The sequence below is a fragment of the Sitophilus oryzae genome, unplaced genomic scaffold, assembly GCF_002938485.1.
Source record: "Sitophilus oryzae breed Bouriz unplaced genomic scaffold, Soryzae_2.0 scaffold_535_pilon_pilon, whole genome shotgun sequence".
NCBI lineage: Eukaryota > Metazoa > Arthropoda > Insecta > Coleoptera > Curculionidae > Sitophilus > Sitophilus oryzae.
Window position 1 is genome coordinate 882810 of NW_022147124.1, and position 10640 is coordinate 893449.

The 10640-nt window shown below is 30.9% G+C and overlaps 2 protein-coding genes across 2 annotated transcripts; both read left to right on the forward strand.

Moving 5' to 3' along the window:
• The first annotated feature begins 6331 nt into the window (after window positions 1-6331).
• On the forward strand, window positions 6332-7591 carry LOC115886908 (KRR1 small subunit processome component homolog). The gene is made up of 2 exons (XM_030906235.1): window positions 6332-7213; window positions 7269-7591. Exons 1-2 carry the CDS (start codon window positions 6434-6436, stop codon window positions 7533-7535), a joined length of 1047 nt encoding a protein of 348 aa, XP_030762095.1. The 5' UTR covers window positions 6332-6433; the 3' UTR covers window positions 7536-7591.
• Window positions 7592-7797: 206 nt separating this feature from the next.
• Window positions 7798-10375, forward strand: LOC115886922 (protein fuzzy homolog). Its single transcript, XM_030906249.1, has 7 exons — window positions 7798-7998; window positions 8065-8186; window positions 8302-8449; window positions 8511-8636; window positions 8683-8880; window positions 8933-9132; window positions 9182-10375. The coding sequence occupies exons 1-7, from the start codon at window positions 7921-7923 to the stop codon at window positions 9573-9575; spliced, it is 1266 nt and encodes a 421-aa protein (XP_030762109.1). The 5' UTR covers window positions 7798-7920; the 3' UTR covers window positions 9576-10375.
• Window positions 10376-10640: the final 265 nt, after the last annotated feature.

The following is a 10640-nucleotide window of genomic DNA, read 5'->3' on the forward strand; positions in this document are numbered from 1 at the left end:
GTGATATTAGTGTGTTATCATGATACAGGTAGTGATCATAGTGCCTTATGCATGTTATTTACCTATTATATACTTATGTATTATCAGTAAATAGATGATAACATACTACTAAAATGTCTTTTTAATAGTATGTTTATCTTTCCAATTCACTAGTTATTTGCAAAATGTATTTTGAACTAATTTAAGTCATTAAATGATCATCTTTCTTTTTCAGATTCCGGATATTCTTTTTCATTGTTAAAAAAATATATATATTTCAATATTATTGTAATATAAATCGCAGCTCTAAAAAATAAATGATATTGTTTACTAATGTGTAATTTATTTACTATGAATTTTCTCTGAAAATAATAAGTTTTTAATAATATCATTGATTTGCTGTGTAAAGTTAATAGACATATTTTTTAATACATTAAATTATATTAAAGTAATAAAAAATATGTTTATTAACTTTAAACAGTAAGTCAGTGATACTTATAAAAATATTTTTTTAAAAATTTCCCCTCTTTTAAGCCCCGCCCCTCCAATTCCCCTCAATTTAGCTAGTACTGCCAGGCGACACCAGGTGGCGTCTGTTTCCATTTTTTAACATGAAGTTAGCATTTCTTTAATGTACCTATTCTCTGAGTTGAGTACTTAGGTAGGCACCTAAGTAGTTTAGTAAGCACCAAGTAGTTTCAGCCCAGGGCCCCACAAATTCACGATCCGCCCCTGTCTACAAGGTGTTAAATGTTATACATCAATAGAGATCATAATATATTTTATATACCGTTTTTAAAATAAATTGCAAAACCGACTTATTTAACCTTGAAAATTAAAGAAAAATGGTGCTTACATTTTGTTATCGACCGGCAATCTCTAGGAAACTCTTATGGAAGTGACAGGTTGTAGACGATAGTCCATTAATAGACGCACGAGGGGGCGCAATTAGCAACAAAATTTTACAAAATTTAAATTTTTGCTTGTTTTTAACGTCAAATGTAAAATTTAACTTGTCAACAGCTGTCAATTTATATTTTATTTTGCCCGTTGATTGCGATCCAGTTATCCGTAGATCGTGTTTTAAATTTGTTTTTGATTTGTATACAGCTGTATTTATGTTTTTTCATATTTTTTAACTGTAAACAATGGTTTTTAAATGTTGTGTAAAAAGATGTCTAAATGCATAATATGTTTCCGAAGGATCAAATACGGTGTCAACACGTGTTACATACTATAAACCAAGATAGTTACCCTTCCTTTGAGATTGTTAATTAGTAAAGTTGTAAAATAGGTTCGCTAATTTTTATAGATCTAGATAGTTTTTCTTATTATAATGTTTTGTATTGTTTTTGTTATTATATTCAGTTCGATGAAGATGGTTTCTTATAGTTTTTTTTATGTTTTTGTTATATCCCCTTTGTTATTTTAACTTAAATCCATTTATTCGAGTAAATTGTTTCTTCCTTGAATCAATTTACAATAAATGAAAAAATACGAAAAAAAGAGAAACCATCCATTTTAAATTTGTTTTATTTTGTTACTAGACCCACGAGATGGCGCCACCGCTCGGTCCGGACAAAATGTTTTGAGTTTCCTATCTGTTTTATATTATAGTATCTTGCAAAATCTATGAATTTTTTTTCTTCAAACTAAAATTGAAGTATTAGAAACAATTAGAAACAGAAAATAAGGAATTAAAACATCAAGTATATCTCACACAAAAACTTTTAAAGAAAAACAATTTGATAATATATGGAATACCAGAGAGAAATAGTGAACATCTTATGGAATCCATAATAGATCTTGTAAAAGAAAAACTCGATATAAATTTAAAGATAGATTTATCGGAGTGTTTCAGACTTGGAAAAAACATAACCAAAGATCGACCTATCCTTATAAGCTTAGTGTCTTGTTTAAAAAGGACGAAACTCCTTAAAAATAAGGGAAAACTCAGAGGAACAAATATATTTATAAACGAAGATTTAGTAGCGGAAGACAGAGTGAATAAAAAGGTTTTAGTCGAAAAATTGAAAGAAGCAAAAGCTCAAGACAGAAACGCTAAGCTAAAAGGAAATAAGTTAGTAATTGATGGTATTAGTTATACTAGTGGCGATTTTAAAGAAAAGTATTATTTAATATATAAACAAGGGTATTATCAAGAAGCATCCGGATCCAGAACGTTGTCATTTCTCGATGCATTTTCTACGGAAACTTGAAGCTATAGGTAAAAAAGCTATAATACAATTTGATAGACGATTAAATTGTGCATCTGATTCGCGTAAAATATACAGGGTGTTCCATTTAAATTAAACAAGTTATTGCCGTTTAAAGCTAGTAATTATTTAAAATAAAATTTTAGACACTCTGTATAAGGTAGTATAATCTTTATTATTGCAAAACAATAACTGATCAATAAATAAGCTTCAGTAAATATTTAGTATTAAAAACTTTGATACCCTTGGAGATCGAAAAAAAACAGCGTCAGCGATGGCTATGAAATGATAACCGATGTCATTTTATATATAAAATTATATGGGAAATGTTATCGATCGTCATTTATACTGCCATTACTCGCTGACGAGTATTCGACACGCATCAAAAGATGGTCACGCAAGGCGTTTTCTTTCATGAGCTTTCCTGTGACTGAAAAGCCCGATACGTGATGTTATTTGCCTACCGCACTCCGGACATTCAAAAAGCTCATTGCTTTGTCGCCTCTTTACTTTTTGGTTATCGCTGTTAACTGAGTTTACAATTCTCCATTGGGCAGATGATCGTCATTTACAAGCCATGTGGACGCCGTTTTTTCGACCATACGGTATTTAATGCATGTGGTACCTATATAGGTACCAATATGTCTTTAATTGAAAGAAAGTATTTTTCATTTTGTATAAATTGCTTATTTAAAATACTTGTTTTCTATTTTGTATTTTAATTTTAAATACATTTTAAAACCCATTTTACCCCCCTCTGATTTTCACACCAAAAGCAAAGAGTAGATAAGACAAGAGACGACAGTGAACAAAGAAGTCGAATTTCGCGAGAGAGACGCAGATATATTAAAATTTAAAGGTCCCGTCAAGTCCCATTTTGTCTGTTGCCAAGTATATTTCTTTGAAAAATAAACAAGATTTTCTGAAAATAAATTAATAATATAAGAAGGATATAAGTAACGTATGTTATTACGGAAATGTAAATTTTTAGTTTAGGTTGGTTTAGGTTCTTTTTTCGCAATGTACTGATAAAAGCAAAGAAACAGAATGACTAAGTTGATCGATTTCAAAGATAAACAGATAAAATCTCAAAATCTGACAACGGCGTATTTTATCTAATCTAACCTACGATCTTGCCTACGATTTTAGGACGCTAATCAGCTGTGCTAAACAGGCTTAAACATAAACAAATCTGGTTAGTTGTTTTCTTGCATTTTTGCCTTTTTTAAAGTGTGTTTTCAGAGTTTTTCGATATATTATCGTTTTGAGAGTTTTTAAGGTTTAATTTTAGTATCGTTTTTGTTGCGTACTAATTTGTAAATATTGTTAAATATGAATACTGAACAGGACACAAGTAGCAGGAAAAGATGAGATGGTGACAATGTGTATGCTTATAAAGACTGCAAAAATAGGTCTTATTCTTAGACAAACATAATATTTCACTCTTTTCCAAAGGATCCTGAAAAGTATTTTTATAGAAATATACTATATAATTATGTTTTATTAAACTAAATGTAATCCATAGATCGAAGACATGGTTAGAAGCTTGTAATATATTTTTACAAAAAAAAATTGAGCAATTCTATTTTTTTGTACATAAACTCCACATTGTGATTTTACACTTGTTCAAGTCCATATGTAAAAAAAATACACATAAATAAAACATTTCTTACAAATCGACTTGGTCACTTTATCTTGTTTACCAACGATATACAAAATATTGCTTTTATTATCTTTATTCCCCGACAAATATGTTTCTAATTATAATTTATTTTATGTAATATTTAGAAAACTCATTTTTTTTTTCGTTTCTATTTATTTCTTTACCCATACAGTAACTATTTATAAGCAATACAGGCAAGTTTTAATAATAGCCTATTTCAAATTTCCCGCGAAAAATTTACGAAAATTTAAAGGGACAAGCGAAACGAGGTCACTCTCCCCAGGGGGGTGACAGTGAAATAGGAAAATTGGAAACAGTCATTAGTGTCATTCCTGTCATTCTCCTCACGACAAGTATGGCCGCCTAGACAAGGACAGCATAGTTTTTGTCTAACTATTGTCTAACTTCACAGTTTAGAATTGACAGATTTCAGTTTCAGAGACAACTTCAGATTTGTTCTAGAACAAATTCGAAAATATTCGACGCCATTTTAATTCATTCCGTTTAGTTTCGTTTTGGAAGTTCAATTTAATATTTCGGCTGAAATTTATAATTATAAAGGTAATAAAGTATATAAAATATATATTACATGAAGAATCCTGGAGAAAATGACGTTTCTGCCGTAGTAGGTATGTCCCATGTATATGAAAAATAGGTAGTAAATAAACACTGTTTTTACATTTTTTAGATGCAAGAAAATGGTGTTATAATCTCTTTGATCGGCGATTTTTTTGAAAATGGAAACAATTTACAGCAAGGTAAGATCATTTTTAACTATAGCCAACATCATTTATCTCCAATATGTGCGATTTATTGTCAATAATGCAATAAATCGGACTGATAATCTGATTATGTTATCCGACTAAAAGTCTCTTTTTGCTTCTTTTTGATTTATAAGCCAGGTCTCTTTGGGAATAATGGACGCTTTTTTAAACAGTATATTTATATTTTATACCTATTGATATTTTTAGATTGTTAATTTTAGTATAAAAAAATTTGTTTTTCTGTTTTCAGGTTTTTGTATAAGGCTCCCGTTTTCATGTCCCTGTGTCCGTTTTCTGTCCTTGAAGTCTGCGAATACGTGTGTTTATTTACAAATTACTGTAAGTCATGCTTATACCTTAACTAATTTACGTTAAAAGTACATATAATTAACTAATTGGTATTGAAACAATACAATCCTCTATATTTTTATGTTTATTTAGTCACGTTGTTCCATACTTCAAATAAATATATGTGAATAAATTATTTTTTGGTTTTATTTATGAAAAGAAAATACAAAATGCATTTGAACTGAAAGAGGGCCCGCCATTGAATAACCGGAAACGGAAGTGAAAATTAAGCCATCATGTCCTTATCATGTCAACCTGTCAATTGGGAAATTAGTTCTCCAGACGACAACGAAGGCTTTCGGTGGCGTATCGTGTTTCCACGATTTAACACAGAGTTGACACTTCTTTCTAGTTAATTATTTTATGACTCTCCCCACCACTCAAACATGAAACGTACCGCGCGAACTGTCGTCTCTTGTCTTATCTACTCTTTGCCAAAAGATCAAAATGTAGAAAAGATTAACGATGCCCATCCCTAATTTACTTTAAGCATTTATGAAACCTTAATCTATGGGCCAATTCTCATGTGATGGCGCCAATCGACCTTAACGTGGAAAAAGCGAAAAGAAGAAGATTGTATAAGGATAGCCAATAGGATAGCCCTGTAGAGATGAGCGATATCGTGATTTTTTAATCACACTGATATCTGTTACTGTGATTTTTTAATATCAGTGATTTTTAAACGTGATGTGATCACAGTTTCAATAACAATAACAAGTCTTGTCGCTCCGTCCCCGTTGCCCCGTTCCCAATTAAGGCGTAATACTCACGTGTTTATTTATATCTACTTTTTTAGATTTGAGACAAACAAGTTTGGGTTTGATTCATTTATCCAGTATTCAGTCAAGTTGCATTTATTATCGGCTACATGCCGGGTTACAAGGTCGCGGGTTTGTTTTGTTTATTTAAAAATAATTGTTTTTCTAACCTCAAAAAATAAATAATTTTATTGCGGTGATCTCAAATCTCAAAGATTTAACCGAGTATTCATACGATCCGTACTAAAAACGTTAAAACATTAATTGTAGAATATATTAATATCAAATTTACATCAATAACTTCAAGATTGACGACGTCCATTATATGTACCATCACCGTTCATAGTTTTAAGAAAAGCGATATTTAACGAAAGCGAGGCGGCCGGCAATGGTAATCGGTATCGGTATTTCCATTTTGTTTATGTTATATTAAATATTTAACGGATAAACAAGTCGACTTTTTGCTCGTTTGAATAGTGTGAAAATCACATATCAATTCACACTTTCTTCTCAAAAAAAGTAACGATCGTGATATGTGATTTTTAAATATCAGTGAAAAAATCACAGTTCGTGAAATATCGCTCATCTCTATAGCCCTGGCAGCTGTGGCCATTAAACTAATATACTACTTAACCTTACCCTATATTTTTGTTTTTATTATTAATTTTATCTTCCATTTGTTAACACCTAAATATCGACAGTGTTATGTCTGATACTAGTGACGATAATCAAGAACGGGACCCCCAAGGCCCTATTGAAAATGCATGGGCTATGAAAATTCCTTCGTTCAAACCTGAAGATAATCCACATGGACTATTAGAAGAAAGTTCATTCTCCACGTTATTTCCCAAATACAGAGAACAATACTTGCGACAAGTTTGGCCGTTAGTACAGAAACTCCTCAACGAGTATCACATCAAAGCCGAACTGGATCTAATTGAAGGTAGTATGGTAGTCCGAACAACAAGAAAAACATGGGATCCATACATCATCATTAAAGCAAGAGATTTGATTCGTTTAATGTCTAGAAGTGTACCTTTTGAACAAGCCAAACGGATCTTAGAAGATGACGTTAGTTGTGATATTATTAGGATAGGTAAAATAACAAGAAATCGAGAAAAGTTTGTTAAAAGAAGGCAACGTTTAATTGGACCTAACGGCTGCACCCTCAAAGCTATAGAATTACTCTCAAATTGTTATATTCTTGTACAGGGACAGACTGTATCTGCTTTGGGGCCTCACAAGGGTTTACAGCAGGTGCGCAAAATAGTTGAAGACACAATGAAAAATGTTCATCCTATTTATAATATCAAAGCTTTAATGATTAAAAGAGAGTTAATGAAAGATCCAAAATTAAAGAATGAAAATTGGGAAAGATTTTTACCTAAATTTGTCAATAAAAACATAAGCAAGCGTAAACAACCTAAAAAGAAGAAAGAAAAAAAACCTTATGTTCCATTCCCTCCAGCTCAAACAGAAAGCAAGGTATTTTTATTCAGATTTTGATTTATGTCAGGCAGTAAAAGTATTTTTATTTCAGGTTGATAAACAACTTGCTACAGGTGAATATTTCCTTAACAAAGAGCAAAGAAAAATTAAGAAGCAAAAGGAGAAGGACGAAAAACATGCCGAAGCGGCTAAAAGACGAGAAGAAAAGAGGAATGAAGCATTTATTCCTCCTCAAGAACCAGGACCCTCGACATCTAAAAAAACTGATACAGTTAAAACAATGGTTGACATAGCAGCATTGAAAGAGAAAATTATGAAGGCTAAGAAGAAAACAAAGAAAACTGATTTTAAAATATAAATAAATAATTTGTATGAAACATAAAATTAATAAATAAAAATGTCCACAACTACTTACTACTTAACAGTTTGTTCTGGAATATAAAAATTTTTGATATTAAAATTTATAAAAAATATCTAACGAAACAAAATAGCCGCGTTCACCAGAAAAAACTGCTATATCTCTGGAAAACTGTCAGTTAATTCTTCTATGGTTTGCGCTTTCCTTATCTTAAATTTTGTGTTAAGTTATTGCGATTCATATACAGAACTACGTTCTAGTACGAAATACGAAAAGAAGAAAGTGTCATGTTAACCCTCTTGTTTCTTGTTTTGTTTCTGTTGTCATTTTATGGGAAATGTTTTAGTGATCTTATTTAATTTTTACCTTTTTAATAAGTTTAATAATGTCCGCTTATATTATGGGCGTTACATCCAATGGTGGAATACCAGTATTCTCCAGGAAAAAAGGAAATTGTGATAATGTAATATTAATATTTATCAGTATCACCAAACTTTGGAACTTTCTCAAATCTTTTATCTGTTTTTAGCTTTCCTTTTCTACTCTTGGCTCTTTAAACGGAGTACACATGTTCGGTAAACCATCAAATATCGAACTTCTTGACACTGTATCCGATGACCATGCAGTAGCTTGGAAAGAATTTTGTGAAAGGTAAGCCAGATAATATGTCATTTTTATAGGTTTTCAAATTTGGCTAATTAATAAGGTTTACCTACGTATATAATTACCTATAATTTTATTTGCACTTGCAATAATCTCATTTTAGTTTGGTGATAATCGGAGTGGCCAGTGGCTGTTCTGTTGATGTATTAAATAGACTCCTCCAGTTGGTTTATGATGCTGTAGTTTTAATAGTTGGTATTAATGAAGTTAAAACTCAAAGGAATATTGAAAGACTTAAACGAGAATTAAGAGTAATACGAACAGAATGTCGTATTGAAATAATATAATATACTTAACACAGGTACTTTCTAGATTTGTTTTCCGGTCATTGATAGACTACTTGACTCGTTAGATTGTGGTGACTCTAGCAATAAACATTCCTCAGATATTGTAGGATATGCAGAAACAGTTTTATGTCCAGAAAATCATCTTATTCAAGTAGTTTCTTAGTATTAAAATTGGTATTTTTGACATTGAAATATAGATCGTTTTAGACTCGTTTACTGAATGTGTTGATTCAATGTTTAGTTGCATTCTTGTTAATGGCAAGATTGCAGTTGCCACAGAGAATTGGTGGTCGTTGCATATCCATGAAATAAGACTATTATTGTTACTTGCTGTAACTGAAAATAAGGATATTTCTAAAGATATTCCTGTTTTTTTGCCTTACAAAAGCCCAACTGTTTGTGTGTTTTATTTCAACATTTTTTTAATAATAATGACTGAAATTTTAGGTGGCATTCAGATTTGTAGCTTGCAGTTTAATATCTGATGTGCAAGTGTGTTGTTTATGCGGTTCAACACCTGCTCTAGTTAATATTGAACAAGCTGCAGCGCAGTGTTTTAAAAACTCTACAGATATTCTAAAATCTGCTTCACAATGTGTCCCAAGAAATTTTCCAAATACTATGGTAGTTGATAGTGGAATTTTGGGGTAGGTTTTTACCATTTTAACAGTTTTTTTTACTAAAACCTAATTCTAGTTTGCTGCTTGTAAATATTAAAAGGAAAAAATACATGATGTCGAAAAACCCTCAACAAAATTCAGGTAGAAAAATGAGCAGTAGTTCTCACAGGTTGGATATATTAAGAACCTTCTTTTATCAAGCCATCATGAACACGCTAATTCCAAATTCGAAAACTTGGCAAGAAAATAATGTTTCGGAAGATTTGAAAACAGACAAATTGGCATTGGATGAAAGTACTGAAGGGATGGAAAGCTACTGGTGTTCAGAGTATCACAAATGTCATGGTATTAAAGTCTGTGATAATATATTGTGTGTCTTATATAGCTCAGCTACCCCTACTTATGCTATGAGACTGATAAGTAAACAAACTTTAAATCTACTAATATCAGATAAGCAAGTATGTTGGTAAGATTTTTATGATTAAAAAAAAGGCTTCAGAGACCACTGGGGAACAACGATCGATAATTTTAACAAGGTCCATCTATAGATGCTATTTACAAAAATTCACATCAAACTTGTTAAACATTTGTACTAATCATAGAAAGGTTAGAAAGGAATAGAACGTTTCCAGATGCACAAATCTATTTCCAAAAATATATTTTTTCTATGATTTTTAGCTAGGTACACTTGAGGGTACACTCTTTAAAAATAATTTTTAGTCAATATAAAAATAAAGTACAACCTTCTTAAGGCCAACTGGCAGTAAGCCAGTAAAAACTAATGAAGAGTACAGGTCAAGTAAGTGACATCTAGGGCTTGACCTCCCCAAAACTAACATCGATTGTCATTTCCTAGCCGTCTTTGACGCCGGTTTTTTTTTTGTTTGGTATATTCAATGGCATATCTTTATAAGTTTTCTAAACATATTCCGTCCATTTTTGATATTCTGCTGTAATGTAATTTTTATATTTTTATACATCTTATTTTATGTGAACCATTTACACAAATAATTAATATAACTTTATAAGAATGGATATTTCCATTTTGTGATAAAATCTTCCTCTGACTGAACTATTAACTCTTTATATCTCAAGTAGATAACACAATATATTAGATATCTAAAATGCTTTCTAAAAGCTATTAGGTTTTGCAGGTTTGTATCTCATTTTCTAAGTGTTCCTTTTATACTATACAGGGTTGTTCACCACATACGATACGGAGTATTGTAGCTAAACGATTAGATTTTTACACATGTAAGATTTGTGTTCGTTGAAGGACTATTAGATCTACAATTTAAAAATATTTTTACAAGATACAGAGTGTCCCAAATAAGTAAAAAATATAGTTATATTTTTTTAAATGGAACACCCTGTATATTATTCTATTTTTAGATTCTTCGGTTGAAATAAAGGTAAATTTGATTAAGGTTTATCATACTTAAACCTTATCGTATTTGAAATATTTTCAATTTTGTGAAATTGCAGTAAAAAAATTAGGGCTTCATTTCTCCAAGGGTATTAAAAGTTTTAATACT

What these genes read in the sequence shown, in the direction of transcription:
- LOC115886922 (XM_030906249.1), top strand. Translation starts at nt 7,921, where the DNA reads ATGTCCGCTTATATTATGGGCGTTACATCCAATGGTGGAATACCAGTA. An exon ending in GACTTAAACGAGAATTAAGA is followed by an intron (nt 8,450 to 8,510) that starts GTAATACGAACA and finishes GGTACTTTCTAG; the next exon opens with ATTTGTTTTCCGGTCATTGA. An exon ending in CAGAAAATCATCTTATTCAA is followed by an intron (nt 8,637 to 8,682) that starts GTAGTTTCTTAG and finishes ATTGAAATATAG; the next exon opens with ATCGTTTTAGACTCGTTTAC.
- LOC115886908 (XM_030906235.1), top strand. Translation starts at nt 6,434, where the DNA reads ATGTCTGATACTAGTGACGATAATCAAGAACGGGACCCCCAAGGCCCT. An exon ending in CAGCTCAAACAGAAAGCAAG is followed by an intron (nt 7,214 to 7,268) that starts GTATTTTTATTC and finishes TTTTTATTTCAG; the next exon opens with GTTGATAAACAACTTGCTAC.